The sequence below is a fragment of the Lathamus discolor genome, chromosome 2, assembly GCF_037157495.1.
Source record: "Lathamus discolor isolate bLatDis1 chromosome 2, bLatDis1.hap1, whole genome shotgun sequence".
In the NCBI taxonomy this organism is placed as follows: domain Eukaryota; kingdom Metazoa; phylum Chordata; class Aves; order Psittaciformes; family Psittacidae; genus Lathamus; species Lathamus discolor.
Genome location: NC_088885.1, coordinates 36979028 through 36999245, shown reverse-complemented (window position 1 = coordinate 36999245; position 20218 = coordinate 36979028). Strand labels below are relative to the sequence as shown.

The 20218-nt window shown below is 40.6% G+C and overlaps 1 protein-coding gene across 1 annotated transcript in view; it reads left to right on the top strand.

The window, feature by feature from the left end:
- Nucleotides 1-567: 567 nt before the first annotated feature.
- Nucleotides 568-20218, top strand: part of ZNF804B (zinc finger protein 804B) — a 234442-nt gene continuing 214791 nt past the window's right edge. Inside the window, exon 1 of the mRNA XM_065669244.1 lies at nt 568-942. Coding sequence (XP_065525316.1) covers nt 568-942 — 375 coding nt within the window. The remainder of the gene's footprint in view (nt 943-20218) is intronic.

The following is a 20218-nucleotide window of genomic DNA, read 5'->3' as shown; positions in this document are numbered from 1 at the left end:
CCGCCATCGAAGGCGGGAAAGTTGGGTAAAGAGAAGGAGGGCGGCCAGCGCGCCCCGCCGCCTTCCTCCCTTCCCCGGCCCGCGCAGCCCGGATCCGCCGGCCAACAGCCCTCTCCCCTCCCCGCAGTGGCGAGAGGCAGCGTCCCGTTCCCCCCCCGCCTGCCAGCCAGCCAGCCAGCCCTACCCCTCCTCCGCCCCCCTCGCACCACGCACCGCCCCCCCATCCTCCTCTATCCCCCCCCGCCGCGGAGGTGAGGCGAGGCGCGGCGGCGCCGGCTGCAGCGGCGGCACGGGAGGGCCGGAGCGGCGAGGGCTGTGCGCGGTGGCCAGCTGCATCCACCACCCAACCCGGCGGAGGGCAGAGCCATGGGGAGCTGTCGCCACCCGAGCCGCCGTGGAGAAACTCCCCTCCAGATGCCGGCAGCCGGTGGCCTGGTCTGAGGAAGAGGAAGAGGGAGGGAAGGGGCCATAGTAGCGGCGGACCGTGCAAGTTGCGCTCTGCCCTTCTTCTCGGGCCCGTCTCCTCCCCGCGGAGCAGCATGCGGACTGGCCTCCGCGCTCCCTCAGATGTGCTCTGGCAGCCGCCGCTGCTGCTGCCGCCGCCTTCAGTGCATCCCGCTGCTGGCAGCGCTAACCCGGCCGCTGGATGAGACGGGAGGGGGGAGATCGCTGCTGCGGTTCCGCCCGCTCCTTCATGCGGGCTTCTGCTCTGGCGGGGGTCGAGCCGCCGCCGCCGAGGAGGAGGAGCCGGCCTGCTTTCCCCCCCGCTTGCCCGCCCGGGGGGCCCGCATGGCGTGCTACCTGGTCATCAGCTCCCGGCACCTCAGCAACGGGCACTACCGCGGCATCAAAGGCGTCTTCAGGGGACCGCTCTGCAAGAAGGGCGCTCGCTCGCCGGTAACTGCCACCTCTTCGCTCCCTCCCTCACTTGCCCCCCGCACGGTAGGAGCGGGGCCGGGGGTGCCCACGCGCGGCGCGGAGAGGCGCGGAGCGGCCCGCGGGGGGCGGCGTTCACCCGCGGGCGCCGGGTCGGTGCCGGGGCGCGGGGCGGCGGGTGCGGGCGCTGCCTCGACCGGCGGCGCGGAAAAGTTTGTGGGTCGGCGGCTGCCTGTGTGGAGCCGAGGGGCCGGACGCTGGCTCTGCGCGGCGGGGCAGGGGTGCCGCTCGCTGCGGGTCTCCGCGGAGAGCGGCTCGGGCTCGTGCCGATGAAAGGTGAATTCCCGACGCTTTGCAGGGAAGTTGGAGGCTGCTGGGGGGGAAGGCGCGGTGTCGGCTCCAGGTGTCGCGGTTTAGTACCTTGCCCAAGGTCTTGACGCTGCGGAGAACGGGGAGCGATCGACCTGGTTTCGGCTCCAGAATAGCCCGACTTTGCGAGTTTGGTTGCTGTGTGTTGTGAGCTGTCGAGACCAACATCTAGGTAGAACACGCATGAAGTTTGCGGAGGTCCCGCGGAGACCAGGCTCCCGCCGAGCTACGGTAGAGGGTCTCTGTGAGCTGCTAAAGACGTTTCGTAGGAGAGAGTGAGGGTCTCGGGCCGGGGCGGGGGGCAGCGCGGAGGGAGCCTCCCGTCCCCTCCGTCCGTCGGTGGGGTGGCAGTGCCGCAAGCGCGTCCGTAGCCATGACTGAATGTCCCCTGTCAGTGTGCCGGTTCTCAACGTGTGAAATACTGAGGAGTACGGACCTGCTATCCGCCGTTCTGGCCTTGTGCCTCCAACACGCCGGTGGGACTTTCGCCGGCTCCGGCAGCGCCTGGCTGTGCCCCGAAAAACACCTGCGCCCTAACCGCCTTTTGGAAACTGCTTGTGATGATAAAGTTTTTGCTTTCCCTTTCTTGACTTTCGATGACGGAAAGTGCCAAATATTACATTATTTTTCCAAAATCACTTCTATGTCATACGCCAGCACTCTGATACGGCCTCTACAGGTCCTTCCCTTGTACTTCGGTATCCCTCGTGTGCAGTATGTAGGTGCCTTAGGTATCATAAGTCAGACATTGGCTGAGCTGTGTTTGTGTTCTCTGACCGGTGACGCTGATCCACCTTACGTGTAGAACCTCCCAAAATACAGGAGGTGTCAGCTGAGATTTCTGTACAAAATTATAGAGATCGAAAGTAAAAGACCTCAAAGTTCTGAAGTGGGAAGTAGCTGGATTGTAAGTACTTTGTATTATAGCAGAGCTCTAACAGCTGATGTTCAAGTCGAGAAGTATCAGAAGATATTACCCTCCAAATATTGTTATGTTCCAGATCCTTCACTTTCTAACTTCTTTTTCTTTCTGCCTACTTAGTGAGCAGGCACACCACTCCTCTCAGTCTATCGAAGTAATTAATGAGATAAATGTAATTGTTGAACTCCATTAACAAATCATCATAACTCTGCCACCAGCTGGGAGTAATTTTTGTTTGAGTGCAAAATAGTGGAGAAAAAACCCAACAAATAATTGTATTGATGTTTCTGTTGCTTAAAGGTGTGTAATTTTTCTTTTTTTCTTCTTTTTTTTTTTTTTCATTTAAATTGAAGCATCTATGTCTGAAGCCACCCATCTAGGATTTAGTAGAAAAAGGGGAAAAAAAGCTAAGTTGAAAATAACCTCATGTCTCTTTTACTCACTTTTTAATAGAAACGTTTTTTCATGTGGGCTTTCCAGAGTTTAAAACTAGTATCAAGAGCGCTTTGTATTGCTTTTCACTAAAATAGAACTTCTTCTTTCCAAGATTCATGTGACGGAGAGTTGGGATACTTTAGATGGTTTGGGACCATTTCTATAGAAAAGTCTGAATTTCAGAAATTCTTAGCTTTCATTTTGAATTCTTGAGGGAAAACTTTCACTTCTCCACATAAATGTCTTTTTTTTTCTTTGTTTCCTTTTGCCTTTTTTTAGTGGCCACTCTTTGAAGCTAGGCAGGCTTTTGAGGTGATAGGCCAAGCCCTGTGGAGAGGGTGTAGTGGGTAGCTTACAGGAATAAAGGTACATGATAAATTAATGTTTTATTAATGCTGGGTAATTGTAGCTCTAGAACTCTCTTACTTTCATGTGTTTGATAATTAGCCTACTGGTTTATATATGCTGGTTTTATGTTTTCACATGGGAGTCCAGATTTTAAGAAAAAAATAAGGGATGTTTAGTTGGCAAACTAGATAATGGCTTGCTATTTAATAAGGAAATCAGTGGTTCTCTAGAGTAATCTGCACGGTGTGTACAAAGTTACAACTTTCCAGACCATATCCTTGTTGCTTGTCAGTGTGTACAAAGTTGGGAACAGTGAATAGCAAACACCACCTGGATGCATTTTTGCATTATGGATGTGGGAATCATGCGTATGGAAGCTTAGTATTGACTGAGGCAGTAAAATTGTTTTAAGGATGAAAAGAAAGGTCACAAAATACAAAAGAAACCTTTCCAAGTCTTTGTATTTTCAGTAACCTATGAGATAAACTTGGGACCACTTCTTATGCTTAAGAAGGAAGTCTTAAGCAAATGGTATTTATTTGTATCCCCTGTCCTGTGCTTGTGCATTGATTTAATACCTCCTGATTATAACATTGAAAGACACAGGTTATGTCTTGCAGTAATTTTTAAAATGCTTAACTTGGAAGCATCCTTGAAGATTTGATTTTATAGTTTGTACCATTAAACAATCTTTTATTTGTACACTATGAGCATGAGTCTGCATAGTCTTTAGCAGATAACGTGTACCTTTCTATATTTAAAGTGTTCTGTATTAACAGACCATGAAATGTCAGTAGACCTAAGGTTATGCTCTAAGAAATGAGAACAGTGGTGAATATTTTTAAATACCTTTATCAAATTTCATGGTTATATGAACAAGGGTTTTTCAGTCTGGATGTTTCTGTAGTATTTATTTAGCATACTTTGCTATTATTGTGCCAGACACAATTCTGGCCCTTCTTCATGGTGTGCAGAGAGACCTTTAGCTGTAGCAGTACTAAGAAGAACAAGAGATGGATGACTACAAAGGTAACACACTTCATTTGTGCCTGTGAATGTGCGACTGACAGCATTGTCATAAAATCCTTTTAAAATCCTACCTTTCCTTTGCCCACTTTCGCATGTTGGAAAAGGGACTAGCTGGGGATGTCCTGAAGCTGGGATCTGAAGTTGGTGGTAATGAATTCAGAGTGGAATCAGAAGCAGTTGCCAGTAAATCATGTATCAATGGAATTGTGATAGACTTGCAAGGGGAAGAGAATGCTGAGTTTGAGCATGGTGCTGATGTTACTGAGTGTAATGGACAGTAAGCTGAAGGAGGAAGCTGCTTATTTTAGAGACCTGATTCTGTGCTTTCAGGTGTTGGGTTTTTGTTGTGGTTTTTTTTTTTGTTTGTTTGTTTTTGTTTGTTTGTTGTTTTTTTTTTTTTTTTAATTTATCTGGGAAGTTATGTTCATGTATGTATTATGAACAAGTTTTCTGCTTCTGAAAATTTCTATTTAATGAAATGCATTATGATACAGAGATATTGCTTATACTTCAGACTGATGATATTGTCTACAGGATTTTGAAGTCCTAAATAGATTACATTGATCAGCATACTGGTTTTAGTTTTTGTGGTCATGATAGATATGCTATAATAGTGCCCTGCAGCCAAACCTACTCGGAGGTTTACTGCCACACCTCACAGGCCTAGCAAAGCTGGCACTGAAGAGAACTTGGTTACCAAACTTTTGAAGAATATCGTCCAGGATGCAGCAGAAAATGGTACTGGGAATTCAGCAGATGGCCCCCTTGCTTCTGAATAATTTCTGAGCCAAGGATGTTATTAGGGTGCTCTTTCTGCTGGTGGCTTTTTAAGATCAGATATAAACAAAGTCTCGTTTACTACTTGGTATTTAAAGATCCCTTTGTATTTTGAAGGAAATAGAAGGCTCAGAAGACCCAGTGCCATAGCCAGTTTCTGACTTGGCTAATTATTTTTCTTCCATTGTTCCCTGCAGTTTCAGCTGAATACAGTATTTTTCACGTAATTTTCTAAGCTGTTTTCTAATAAGGCTGTCAAGCAGCTGCTTCATTGTACTTATTGCTTGCCTAAGTTCTTTGGGGTTAGTGGAGTGGGAAATGCTTCTCTGTTACGCAGAGCTACCTTTGGAAAAGCACAGCTTTCACCCCATGTCCAGAGGCTTGAGTAGTTCTAATTAAGTACATTGTAGGTACTTGAAAATGATTGTTTAGTTGATACTAAACCACAAGCATGCCGTTCCAGCACTGAGGACTCAGTAGCACCTTGTTATTCTCTGTAGCAGATAACAACACTAGGCACTTAGAAACTTCTTAGAAAATTTAAGTGTGTTTGAGGACTGAGAGACCATAAATAGAGAACAGGAGGGCCATGGCATGAGCAGGCATCTCCATCTGCTGAGTCTAATGGGGAGATGCTGGCACAACCATGTCTCTTCCAGAGAATGCCAGTTTTGTGTTTGCCACCAGTGAGATGTGCCAAGCACAGTTGTCAGAAGTAATTTAAAGGTTGGACATGGTGGATGTGTACCGTGGGAAATGTGGTCTAGGTGGCAGCAGGTTAAAAGTAGGACCCAGTGTATATCTGGGTGGCTAGCTGGAAGGCCAAATGTCTCATGAGTTTCTGATCATAAGTAAGTCATCCCTCAGCACTGTGGCTGTACACAACAGCGCTGAGAGCGGAGAGGTAGGGTATATGCTCTAGAATTGCTCTCTTCTTAATAAAGAAAATGCACAAGAAGTAAAATTTCAATTAAGAAATATAGTATAAAGGGACCAGTAATTAACCAGTGGCTCCAATAAATAATATGGTTTGGGTAGTTTCTATGAAAGGAAAGGGCAGGGGGAAAACCAACTGTACTAACTAAACAATACAGAAAGAAAAAGAGGGAAATAGTGGAGAGAAAACAAGAAGTGGTACTTTCACTTTTCTGTGCCAGAAGTCTTTCTGGCAGCTGCTTCCAGCAGAAGTGGCCACCTGCCAGGGGGATCCTGTGCTCTTCTGAAGGCATGGAGCTGGCTTACACAAGGTACCTGCCTTACAAAAACTAAGGGAAGGCACTCCTCCTTAACTGTTTCTAATCTCATTGATTCACAGCACTTCATGTCTCAGAGTGGGCTGTTTCCTATCAAGCCTAATGACTTCACTGTGCTGAAGAATATGAGCTTTCCCGCAGCCCAAAACCGACCTGAGAGTGACCTTATTCCCTGATTTTGTGTCTCCTATTGTGTTTTCTGTGCATTTCTGCGACATGTGAGAGATGGAAAGAACTTTCAGAAGATACAAATGTGTTTTTAGCCACATGTAGCCTTGGTGTTCATCCCTTGTATTAAACTTGGGTTTGTGGTATGTATCTCTTTTGAGCATATTTTGTTTCTAATTTAGTCTGTGGATAGCACTTTGTATATAGCATTGCAATTAAATTTAATCATCTTCAACCAATTTCTGCTAGGGCCATTTCCTTCATCCACAATTAGCAGTAATGTTAAACAGGTGCTTTATGTTTGACAGTGCTTTTCCAACATTCTAATATTTTTAGTGCCCCCTGAATTGAGTTCTTAAAACCAGATCAATTTCTCTCTTCTTTTGCATGTGGCAATACTTGTTTGTCCATTATTTCCAGAGTTATTGCTGTTCCATCCATTTGCATCCTTGCTTTCAGCTGATACGCATTTTACTCACCCAGAGCATAGCAGTTTAGGGTTTTTTTTTTTTATTCTGCACTGTGTACAAGTTTGAAAATTGATGTAGAGATCTAGTGTTTGTGAACAGGTGGTCCCTTGGATAGTGGGTTGAGCTGTTAACCAGGCTTTAGCATTAAGGGCTGTTCCTCTGCCTGTTCCTGTCCTGCTTCCTGGACTCCTGCCCACACGTGCTGTCCATGGTAAGCACTCGCCTGCCTGTGCTGGGGAGGGTGCTCTGACTCTTTCCTCTGGCTAAACGAACATTTTGTTTTGACCACTTAATGACTAAATAAAGTGTGTAACTGCCTTTATGCAAATACTTTCATTTGAGATTAGATTTCTTGTGTAAAAAATGTGCTCAAATGAATCTTATATTCTGAATCTCCTTATTCCCTGCAGAAGGTCACTAAATGGAGAAGGAAAGTAAAGCCTTTAAAGACTGTCCAGAATGTAGGCATTTTGTTTCCTACTTGGGTGGCTGCAAGGCTTGGGGCCTTTTTGGTTTTTTGTAATTTTTGGGGGAGGAGGTACAACATTTAACACCAATAACCAAATCATTTTATTACATCTCAACTGATTATTTTAGAAAGGTTAATTCATCATTACCCAAAAATGTAATTTTTCTCGCTTGTATAGGAAATCTGGGGGGCGTATTAAGAAGAGTGTGGAAAAATATTCCCACTTTTCTGTGGGAAAAAAAAATAGAAATTTGAGATCCTTTTATCTGCGTGCTGAAATACTGTTGTTTAAAAATGCCACTGTAGTACACTGCAAGAGATTTAGTTTTACCGCTTTATGTGTCTATCCACCTGTATAAGCCTGGTGTCTTATATGGACATACCTTCCATGATGCCCTCAAGGTCTTTTCTCTGAAACACAGTGCATCATATTTGTTCCAATACGCAGCAGAAGCTGTAATCCTTCTTTTAGCGTTGAAAATTTAGGATCTTACCGTGGAAGTTTTTACACCCACAACAGTAAAAAAAATAAAAAAATAAAAAAAAAAAAAAAGAAATCACAGTTCAGAGATAATTTATTTAAAAGGTCAAATTAAGTTTATTACAGGGCTGAGCCAGTGTCATAAAAACGTACAGATGCATACATGGGCCTGCAGGAACCAGAATTCCCGATCTAACATTCAGTACCATTAAAATCCAGTTTGTCACACTGAGGAATTCACTGGGGAAAAGTCATTCTACCAACATATATGCATGCAGAAGCCCATGCATGCAAACATTTCTGAATATCTGTAAGAAGATCCTTTAAAGGAGCTTTTTAGTAGTCACATCAACAGTTGCAAACCCTGCTTTTTTTCAAGATTCAGCCAGCTCTGCTGTTAGCCTTTGAACCTTAAAAACTCTGAATGAACAGTATTAAAATAACTTGATTTATGATGATAAGCTGCATAGGTGATAACAGAGGCAGCTACTGTGATACTAGAGCTAGAAAACCAGAGCTTACTCCTACATTTCTGTATTTTACATGGGCACGTATCACTGCTTGTCTTGTACAGTCAACTACCATGCACGAGTAACAAGATTTATCATGGGGTATGTACACATGCCTGAAAATGCTGTCCGCTGCTCAGAATGTATTGTTCTGTACCCAGTTGTAAGATACTTTAATGACAGCTTTTTGGTTTTTGTTTAATTTTTTTAATTTTTTTTTTTTATACTAGACCAAATTTATGTGCATACTGGATAAGATGTAAACATTATCATCAAAATTTTGTCCCAGTTTCATAGTTATGCATAATGATAATTGGCAAGCTCGTTTAAGTAAAGAAATAGAACTATTGCTGGGAGATTGCATGCAGCTCTGAAACAATTCATACATTAATCAACTGTAGTTGATATCAATTTTTCAATTGATGTTTTCCCTGGAACACATTCTAAAACAGATTTAGTGCATTCGTGTCAACAGAAATATTCTATCTATATTCTGCTCAGACTGAACTGGAGAGATGTATTTGATATTGTTGAGAAAATTCTCAGTTGTAATCGGCTGTAAATCTGCAGCCTGCATTTCCAGCTTAGATTGTAACATGTTAGGAAGGCTTGTGAAACTTGATTGGAAAGTGTGAGGACAGATCTTCCTAAAATACACCCTTTGATGGCAAAATATTTGGTAGATGGAATTTTTGGGTTGAAATTACAAATGAAATCTGTATGAGCACTATGATCAGAGGATCTGCTAGAAATGCAAACTCTTACAATTATTAAACTGTTGTATGTATTTTTTATTTTCAAAGAAAAGTTTTCATATACAGATTGTTGTAATTTTTAGTAATTTTTGTGGATTTCATAAGTGATTGGTACAAATTACTTTTTCTATATTAATAATCGTGCTAATAATTCTATAATTCTATATATAATTCTAATAATTGTGCTAATGATTCTGTATTGAAAACTGTGCTGTTCATTGCATCTCCAGTGGAAGTAAGACTGGGTGTGACTGCTGATTTTTTTGCAGGGGGTGAGGGGTGTCTAAGAAGGAACAGACGGTGTATATTCATGCTAGCCTATGTTAGACCCTGGAAAGCTGGGTTCAAGTCTTGATATTTTGAGCCCATTCTTGTGCCCTTTTCTGTGATTATGAGAAACTTCTGGTCATGCATTACAGCTTGACACAGAAATAATCTGCAGTGATTCTCGCATCAGCTGCTTTGTGAATATTGTGGTCCAAATGATGGCTGAGGTGGGTAATCAGTGAACTGAATAGTAATAAAGATTTCTCTGTGTGAGAACGGCAGTGCTTACTTCCAGATGCTGCTCTGACTGCTCCGCTGTGATGGAAGGCATTACAGAATATCCAGGATGCCCACAACCCACATGGCTACAGGTCTGTGCTAAACAGCGGCCGAGAGGCGTACCTGTCATCTCAACCCAGGGAGTGGCTGCCTGGTCTGATGGGCACCAGATCAGAAATTGTCACATAGCTATGAAGAACTTGTTCGGAAAATAAAATAAAAAAGTGTGGTCATGTAGGCCCCCATAGAGCAAAAGTAAAAATCTCACAATATGATGTGAATGCAAGTAGTTTGTGTGCACCGAATTATGAATACACATACCGTAAATGTCACTGAATACATGTGCAGATTCTCCTAGCTGTCTGAATGCTTAGCTGCAGTCCTTATAAAGCTGTACGAGTGCTCTTTGTTCAGGGAAGTCTAAGGTTATTATGTTACATTGAACGGACTCTAGCATTTCCCTTCTTCAGTGTTTCAGTATCTACTTACTTCACTTCAAAGAAAAGATAGCAAAATGCATGTGAGAAAATAGCGAAATGAAGAAAGATTATATTGGCATTTTATGCAAAGATTTCAGATTTTCATTGGAATGATAAATACATGTTTGGCTATTCAGTGTAGCAAAGAGGCAATGTAGGAAGGTTGAGCAATGCTGGAGACAGTGATTTACTCACAAAATAAAGAGCACTTAAAAAAAATTCTGTTTCTGGGACCAAGTGATAAATTTTTGTGGTTACTAATAATCAATAAAAAAGTCACAGATGTGTGCTCTTTGCAGACATTGTGCTCATATTCTATAAACCAAAAATGACATTGAAACAACTGTTGAATATGTAAACTTGTTGGTTTTATATTTTGTTCATCTCTTCTGCTGAAGACCTGTTTATCACCAGTGTATTGTGTACCATGGGGAACAGTAGTTTTTTTATTGGATATATACTGGATATGTACAATATACATGTTTCATTGCTTAGCATTATCATAAGCATATTTTAGAACTTAAACTTCAGAAAATATAGATGCAACATTGTAGTTATTTGTCTCAGAAGTTAACCCTCCCCTCAACATAAACAAAAAGCGGTTTCTAAATTTATTCCGTAGAGGACATGGCTTATTTGAAAATGATAACACTTGGTGGAAAAAGATACACCTTTTATTTGAGCTAGGTTAATAAATCTGTGCAGCACAGGTTTAGAGCTCTCTTGTTATTGGGGAACAAGTTTCCATTCTGCAAAGTTACAAAAAAAAAAAGAGTACTGACAGCATTGGGCTTTTCATTACATAAAGCAGATGTGATGGCTGAAATAGAGGATTATATCCATATGCCATGTTATGACTTCTAATGGGGAAAAGAAAATAAAGCAAATAAATTTGTGTTGTTTTGTGGTGGGAGGTTTTTTTAAATTATTTATTTGAATATTTACTTCTGTGGGGTTTTTTTTGGTTGGTTGGTTGGTTTTTTGTGTTTTGTTTTGGTTTTTTTTTGTCAGCTGCCTACTAGCCTGGGTACTATTCATGATATTACTTCACCTTAAATAATCACTGATGTTGTAGGTGATTAAATTTGATACCTGCAGGTTGTGGAATCAGTCTTTTAAATATTACATACATCTGCATACATGACAGCTTTCATTGGTAGAGATCATTATGAGAAGGAGTTAAGAAATTGTTCTCCTTAGAAGGCATTTTAACAAGTATACAGAATGACTTAAGAGGGCCTGCATAATCTTCACAGTCAATAAAACCCAAGGCAGAGAAATGTGCTTAAAATCCACAGCAAAAATATTTTGATTCCACTGTCTATTATTGAAGACTCACTCTTTAAGCTATAGCAAATGTGGCTTAATAAGTATGTACAGTTAGAAGTTTCCCAGTAGAAAAATGGTTTTCAAGGCTTTTACTAAATCTGGAGTTCATCTGTAAAATTAAGGACTTTGAGTGCCTTTTCCCTCTACACAAATATGGTTGCTTATACCAAGCTTTTGTCAAAATATCTCTAATTGCAGTAATAATGTCTTTCTGATGCTCAGACTAGCACAATCTGAAGAATAAAATTATGATTAAAAAAGCACTTGAAATACTTATTTTTAGAAACTATTTCAGCTACTGTGATTTATCATTGTACCAACCAATAATATAACCTTAGATAATTCCAAAAAAATACCAAACTCACCAACATTCCCGACCATCCCAACCCATGCCCCCAAACATAACACAATAATCAGTTAGCGGATGAGCTCAGCATGAATGTGGTGAATCACTGGCAGCCTTTCTCCCACTGTCCACTCAGGTAAAGTTCAGATATTGACCTTCCACTTGCCTGGGAGCTGTTACAGAAATCTTAATTGGCTTCCTGATTGCCTCTTAAGAACGATAACTGATTAAGTAATAGTAGCACCTTAGGCTCCTTACAATAAAAGGTATGGTTGCTCACGCTATATGTTATAAAAGAAACTCTGCTTTTTTCTATCATTGTTATGTACTTACTTAGCTGTGTTTATACTTCTAACCCCTGGCTAATAAGAATGGCGACTATAGGCATTAGGCAGCCTTGAAAAGATTGATGCTTTTGATTACAGCATACTATAGGATAAATTGTAGGGTTCAAATCTCTTACAGAGTTAAAAAGGATATGTGGTAGATGAAGAAACATAGAGGTGTCAATTTTCCACTTGATGGTACTAATATATTTTGATAAGATCTGCATATTAAGAATGAGCCCTCAAGTACAGTGATTTAGTACTGCAATTGTACACTGTACTTCACAGTGAGTGTAACAATAAAAATGTGAATCCTTGCCTCTGCTCTGAAGGACAGTGAACAAAGCCATGGAGGCATTACAGTTGGCAGGCATGGAGAGGACTTGGTTTTCAGAGGTGACTGAAAAGAAGAAAGGAAGTAGGATAGTAAATGTGAACAGGGAAGTTAATTGTGAAGTAAATGATTTTGCTACAGAAAGAGCTGAGGCTCAGATCCTCAAATGCTATGTATGTATGTATGAGTAAGCAACACCAGGAAACGTGCCAGGCACTGGAGCTTAATCAGCTAAACTATTAAATTGTGAGCATTGTTTCTAGTATACTTACGGTATTGACCAAGTAACATTGTCCCAAACTTTTCTTGGAGAGGGTTAGGAATGAGGATAGGGCAGGGACCATTACCAGCATGGGGTTTCCATTCCAGGAGAGTTTAATAGCACTGACATGGCCTGCTTGGTAAAGGCAGGTAAAAGGCTCCCTTCTTTTCTTAACAGGCTTTGAAATCTCTCTTCTATATGGAACTCCAAACCATCTGTTAGGAACATTGCCCATTCAGTGTTGTTCCCCAAACTATTAACTGGGCATTGAGAGAATGGTGGGTGCCATAAGTCAAAATTGTGCTGGGGAACATTGTAAAGAAACCCCCATGATGCTGACATTTGTGTACTAGTGCTTGAGCCCATGTCCTGGCTCTGTTTAGTTACTAAAATGAGTATAACCTGGGCTCCTGCCAATTAAGGGTCTGCAGAAGATAGGACTGTATCTTGGAGCCTGCTGGGACATACGGAGATTGGATGAGAGTAGCCACGCAGCAGTGGTTGGATCTCCTGACAGCAGTCTAGTAGGTGGATAAGATGGAGCAGCTGAATTTCCACACAAATACCATTACAAATCTGTCTCAGGCTCCCGACAGAAGTCTCAGTAAATGTGAAATGCTTATTCTCACTGAATGAGGGAAAGCTCAGTTTCCCCACTTGGGCAACAAACTTCAAAGATGAAGAGCAGGTGAGGTGATATTGGTGAATTATAATGAGCTTCTTGGAGTGCTTTCTGTATTTCTTTCAAGCATCCTTAAAATTCACAGGGAGTAGAAGTGCCCAGTGACTGTCTGTTCAGGGCAGGATTGCAGCTTGTGTAAATCAATGTATTTAATTGATTGTATTCTCCAAGGCTAATTTATTCCAGTGTTGATCTGGTCCTCAGATTTTATTTAGATTTTATTTAGTACGTAACCTGGCCAAAGTTAGTGAAAACTAGTTGCTATGACCTCCAGGCTGAGACATCATTGTAATTCAGTCACAGAATTTCAACTGGAAGGAAAATACAGCTATGTTCCAAAGATGAAACCTTGTATATCTTTACTGTACTCCATACAGTGACTGTCTTTTCTGTACTACTGAAACACAAGCAGTGCTGATTAATTATAAACCATGCTGCTATAGCATATATAGTCATACAGTGAGTATAACACCTTTCTTGTTATGGAGCACCTCTTTGATTTGCTTCCCTGAGAGCACACAGCTTGAATCAGAACTTGTTTCCACATTCCTTATCCTTATAGCAGATAGATGTTCATTAAGAAGGACAATTCTGGGGTTAGTCACTGTGGGATGGTGTTATACTATACATTTTAGATGCTCATCATAGTAACATCAATGCCACTTGCTTTCAGGATCCATATTGCTGGTTGGAATAAATCAGCTCTAAGTAAAAGACACATATAAAATACTTTTTATCTTTCCAGCAGAGAAAAAGCTCAACAGCAGTCAATCACAGACTTTTGCTGGATTAGAAATGCAGAGCAATATGTTTTTGAAATGTGAATTAGTGATCAGACTTAATACCCCAATATTATTTCATGTTAATCACTAACCTAGTATTATCTTAATATCTGAATATTAAGCTAATATCCTGTTCTCTGCTGTTACAATTTTTGTGCATAAGTGGATGAATGACTAGGCTGGTTAACACCATCTGTTGACATGGGGAAGTGATTAGTTTCCTGTGGAGGACAAGTATCATTTTTTGGGTTTCTTTTGAAATCTAATGCACAATATTTTAAGAATATAAGATGGATTTTCTGGGTTTGTATGTTTATCTGCCCCTTTAGAGATTTCTGTTTGTTTCTTTTCCTCTTAGAGTACAGTGTTGCTATGTTTGTAATTTCCTCTAACATAAAATGTACCAGAAACTTGCCAACAGTCATTAGCTGTTAGGCTGCTTGAGGAGGAAGCTTGCTCTTTAATGACTTCAGTGGGACCCTGCCCTTGGATGAAATGCAAGGGCTGGCATTTATTTCCACATAAGATATTTTAACTTCACAAGAGGAGAGAGTCACTCTGCTGTTTTGGTTCTGCAGGTCAGTGCACATCAGGTGTGCTGTGGGGATCTGAGCAACTGCAGGCCACTGAGTGTTGGGAAACGTTTGAGCTTGGTGGAGCTTTGCTGGACAGAAGGGATTACCTTTGGGTTGTCTTATTCGTTCATGTTTTTGATGCTGCCATTAGGCAAGTGAGAGATGGAGGTATCTTGCTTTATTATCTGGAGCTAGTAAATATTTCCATTGTTATACATGATCTGATGAGTTTGGAAAATTACTACTAGAAAATTAATTCTTGAAAAAATTATGGGAATGACAGAGGTTTTGTGAGGCTGCTTCAGTTTCTCTAACTGAGGTGAATATATATAACTCTCTACTGGCCCTTCTCTTGGTATGTCTGCTAGCAGTGCCACCCTTACGTGCACTGTGGTACCTACTATAGTAGTCTCTGCTCTCTCTGTCTCTGTCCAAAAGTTCAGGAGGAAACTTGCACAAGAACATGGAAGATGGAACTGTGTTATTCATCCTGCCTTTCTGAGGTGGGCTTTGAGTTCATGGTTCAGCAGGCTGGGTGTGGTATGGAGAACTGCCTTGGGAAGGTGGGAGAAAAAAGGAGGGAGCTAAATATGGGAAACCCTACATTTTTTTCAGTTGGATTTTGTTGTGTTCCTGATAACATGCTACAAAAAAGGTAATCACCCATGGTCAAAGGTCTCCAGTGTGACAGTAGATCTAAAATAATTGACACAAAGAAGTAAAACCTTTGGAAAACAGAGTTGTGACAACTGTGTGTAATGCTATTCTTGCTCTGTCTGTATATGGTTAACAAAGTAGTCTGCAACTGCAGCTGGGAATGGACTCAGCTCTCTTGCTGTGATATTTAGCCTGCTGTCACTGATTTAATCCCACTGCTAAAGCAGTTGAAACAGATACAGTTTCTGTAACACAGATAGGTTACAGAGGATTGTAGTTAATTTCTGCGTAGTTACTCTGTATGTATGCATGGGCTACAGGAAATGTACTGGAATAAGGGCTGGTTTTTAGTACATAGATAAGTGAACTGCCTCCCTTGCAGGACTGTAATTCCAGTGTTTTTATTAGTGTGTGTAAACTATAAACTGTTGCTTTGTTAGCACACCGAGTGTATTTATCACAAACTAAGAGTCTGAGAAAATGCCACTTTTGTCAGGAAAAATGAAGAGTTTCCCTCTTCAGGTATGGTTCTGAGAATGATTTTGTGTAAAGGAAGGAATGAATCAATAGCTTTTTCAGTTGCAGGAGCACAACTTTTCATGGCAGGTATGTCCCTAGGAAGCATAGTTTTTAGGCAGACATGTGCAATAATTTATGTCTGAGCCATTTGTTAATATTGGCAAAGCGTCACAGGTGCTCTGAGTGCTATGGCAGGCTGGGGAGAAGAATGCAGCAGCAGGTTGATGCTTCATCCCTGCACTGAGGGCTAGCATTTGTACACAGCAAGAGGCTGGAAAGGTATATTATTTTCCTTTGTAACTAGCACAGGAATTAATCTGTGCTTCTCATGGTAGTTTCAAGGAGTTTTACTGGGCTTAGCTTTTGTGACTTGCAGCAAAATCTCTCATAAAAATCCTGGCTCCCATGCAATTACTCTGCCATATGCAGTGGCACATCTTACTCATTCTTTGAACATCTTATGCTCCCAGGGGGATTTAAGAATAAATACTACCACAGAGTACAAAATTAACATATCAAATTAACTTTATGTTACATACATGCAGAGAGATGGATAATATCAGTTCAGGGCTTGATCCTGCATATGCTGAAGTTGAGTTATGTTGGTGTTATTTTGGTTTATGATTGGCACACAAAGGTCTTGATTTTTTTTTCTACTCATGTGAAACCCCATGTTATTAAATAAGCACAGGCATAGTGTCTTTAAAAAAGGCAAATAAAGAATACATTAGATTCTTTTTTTTAAGGAACATAGTACCAAATTTCTATCAACTTTTTTTGGTTTTCCATGAAGAACAAATACATTCGCAGTCCTCTAATTATTTTCTGAAGTAGAAAGGTTACTTTTACATCATTGTATCATCTGCGTTAGAAAGTGGTAATTGGGGATTACTGACAGTTTCTATCAGGTTTGGCTTGATAGCAAACAAGGTTATATAAGTGGCCATATAGCAGAGTTTATTTTAAATGGTCTTTAAGGTTGAGATGTTAAAGTTGAAATGTTTTTAAAATAAGCTAAGTGCTGCTTGTGTTTGAAATGTGCTCTGATGTATAATTAGGTTTGTCCTACAGAAAGGTTGGATGTTTTAATCCAGTGATCTGAATAAGCAGCAGAAATGTGTCTTTTAAAGTTTAGAAATGTGTAGAAATTACTATAAGCTGGTTTTAAAGATTTATGTGCATGTGATGGTGTGGGCATGGAAGATACTGGATATTGTAGTTGATGTAAGTCTATACTGTTGGTTGTAGGGCTGTTTAAGAATGTGGATTTGAACACCTGCTATAATTATGTATTAAAAATAAATATGTAGAGAAATCTATTAGGGTGAAGGATTGTATGCGAGACTTAGGCTACCCAATACTATCCATTATAGTGCTTTTAAAGATTGTCATGCATTTTGTTAATATTTTGTCAATTTTCAAAACCGAATAAACTTAACACATTGCGGAGACTGGTTACTTTATTTGGAGATTTTGTGACAATAACTGTTTCTTTTTCCCCTTAATAAAGATATTTTTTGCAATTAGGTTTTTTTGTTTGTTTGTTTGTTTGTTTGTTCTCTCAAAAGAAGAAAAGATAAAAATCATGTCAGTGTTAGATCAAAATTTAGACCGGCATGTTTTGGCTGTTTTGGAAATACAGTGTTGCTGTGTTCACCTTTGAAGGAAAAACAATGTCTTTTTCCCATACACAGTGACTTCCTGAGCTAAGTCAGCTTGAATTAAAATTGCTGAACGTTCTATGGCAGAAAGAGCTTTGAACCTGAATTTGTTTTTAGCCTTCCTCACTGCAGCCTGAGGACAGAAGAAGGAATGTGTAGTATGTTCACAGAAAACTTGAAATCTTGTAGACATCTGACTGCCTCCCTTTCCTTCTGTTTTATGCATTAATATGATAAAAATTCAGCAAGCCTGGAGAAGCAAAGGACAGAAGAAATGGAAGGCAATAATGAATACCGTATGAATGCTTTCCTTGATTCCATTATGTCTGCTGGTTGTTCCTAGAAAGCCACGATGCGCTTTGCTCTTACTGCTGTATGATAGCTCAGTGCAGAGAGTACATATGGTGAGCTGGCTAAATGGAGAAGGGCAAAGAGCAGCAGGTAAGGAAGGGGAAGTACAAGGAGGCAAAGAAAGATGACTGTGGCCCCTTCTTCCAAGAAGCACTCTGTGTAGCCAGGGCTGTGTGGTGCAGCAACAGCAGCAGTTGTGAAGTTCCTCCATAAATCTTGAGGGGAAGTGGTGCAAGTAAGAGTCCAGTTGAGGGGGTTTGCTTTCTCATGACCTGATTGCAAAAAGAGACACTCTTTGAAGTCAGAGGAGATTAATGCATATGTGCGTATAGACTCTTTACATGATCCAGTTTCTAAACCACAATATGTGACTATTGCTGCCATCTTTACAAGACGTATAAGCAGGGAAAGAAAAGTACATTTTCACTACAGATGAAGAAGATGGGATCTAATATTCTCCTGATAAAATTTGGTACTGTTATTGGAGAGGGAAGAAATGTGTGTGGGGAAATGAATGTGTAAATTAAAAATGTATATTACATTTCTATAAATTCATTTGATGTTAATATCAACAAGACTAATAACTTCTGACATTAATATCTGAGAACAGGTTCAGTAATTTTTGCTGGCTCCATTGGCAGCATACCTGTATACTTCACTTGACACATCTTGGCTCTGAAAATTTTAATGAGATTTCTTCCTTTTCCAATCTGTGAAGCTCTCTGTGCACCTCGATGACTAGCTGGTACCTGACTTTAGAAAAAAAATAAATAATACATTGACCTTGTTAATGAAGGTGAAAATTCTAGCAGAAGTTAGGTGGTAATCATCTGTGCCAAGCTCAGGATAGGCTAAAAATGGAAGGCCATTCATATCTTTTTGTATTATTCAAAATAATTAGTGTGAGCAGTCAGCCTCACACCAGTTGCTTTGAGTTTATAAGGTGAGGTGCAGTCCCAGGCTGGGGCCATAAAACCTCCTGCAGCACTGATCTGTGCTAGAACTTGGAGTCACAAGTGGGACTCGCGCTTAAAGGTGCATTTAACAGTGAGCATCTTTGAGCTGCTTGCTCTCTGGGTGGTATGGAGGGGTAGCATGTCAGTATACATACTTTTATGTTTTGCTGGTTTTTTTTTATTGTTGGTTTTTTTTTTTGGCTTTTTTCTTTTCTTTAGTCCGCTGTGCCTTAATCAGTGGGTAAAAGTGAATGTAATTTGATTGTGCAGTGTTTGTGTGAGAAAAAATGAGTAAACTGCATTAAAGAAACTTCCACTAATCAGAAGTACTTCTTTGACGAAACAATGTTAATAAGCATAAGTAAGAATAATGAAATCTGGATATTGATTTCTAGGACCACAAAGAATACAGATTTACCATTTCTGATTTTGTAAAAGCTACCTTTTTGTTGTTGTTGTTGTGATCATATTGATCATGTTGTTGTGATAGGCTATGCTTTATTTCTTCACCAAAACAGTAAAAAAGAATAAGGAGAATAAATGCCAATAGGTTTTACTACATGTAAATGGATTATTCATGTAGTGCTAAATGATGCTTATCCTGGAAATGAAGGGACAGGGGTATATTTGCTAGTGTGATGTCCTTAATTCTGTCATTTGTAATGATAGGAAAGGTAATGAAAACTACTCGTTGAAGACAGCTCACAAAAATGATAAGTGAGAGCAAATAGGTGACATGTTGGGAAGAAGAATTCCTGGTGGTTAGAGATGACGGAGGACGCCTTATGTGTGCTATCTATTGTCTCTGTATGCCTGCCTCCTGGACAACTTTAGCAATTCAATTAACCAGTACAAGCCTGTTTCATCATCTATAAAAGGCAGATAACACTTACCCACTTCACAGCATCTTAATAATTGATTTTTGTAAAGTGCTTTGTGATTCTCAGACGGAAGGCATTATACAAGTGTCAAATATTATTATTATTGCTACTACTAGTAGTAACACTACTTGGCATTTATAGTGCTCTTGCCTGTTCACAATGCTTTACCATTAAGTAATGGATTCCTGCATTCACTCTGTGAAGCAGGTACCTATGGTACATTTAGGCTTGAAGAAATTCAACAGTCATCAAGCTTTTCCATTTTCATGGTGGTTGTAAGACTAAAAAAAAAAGAAAAAGTGAAAAAATATTAAAGTACAAACATCTGTGTGATGATTAGAGCACTTGTGGGAGGTTGTAGATTAGTTTTGAAGTTTCATCATAGTTAGAAGGACATAGAACACAGCGCTCACAATTTCGGGCCTTTTTTTTATCACTGAACTTTGTAAAAGCCTTTCTCTTCTAGCTGCCTTTCTGAATGCAAGAGCTTAATGATCTTGTTTATCATGTGTTTATCATGCTCTGACCAAGACAGTTCTTCCAGGCACTTCTGAGCAATTGTGCCTGGTTTTGACAGAGCCAGGGGCTAACAGGGAGTCCTGAGCATGTTCAGAACTCTTAGACCATCTAATTTCCAAGGTGGCAAAATGTCTGATTCACATGAGCAATGG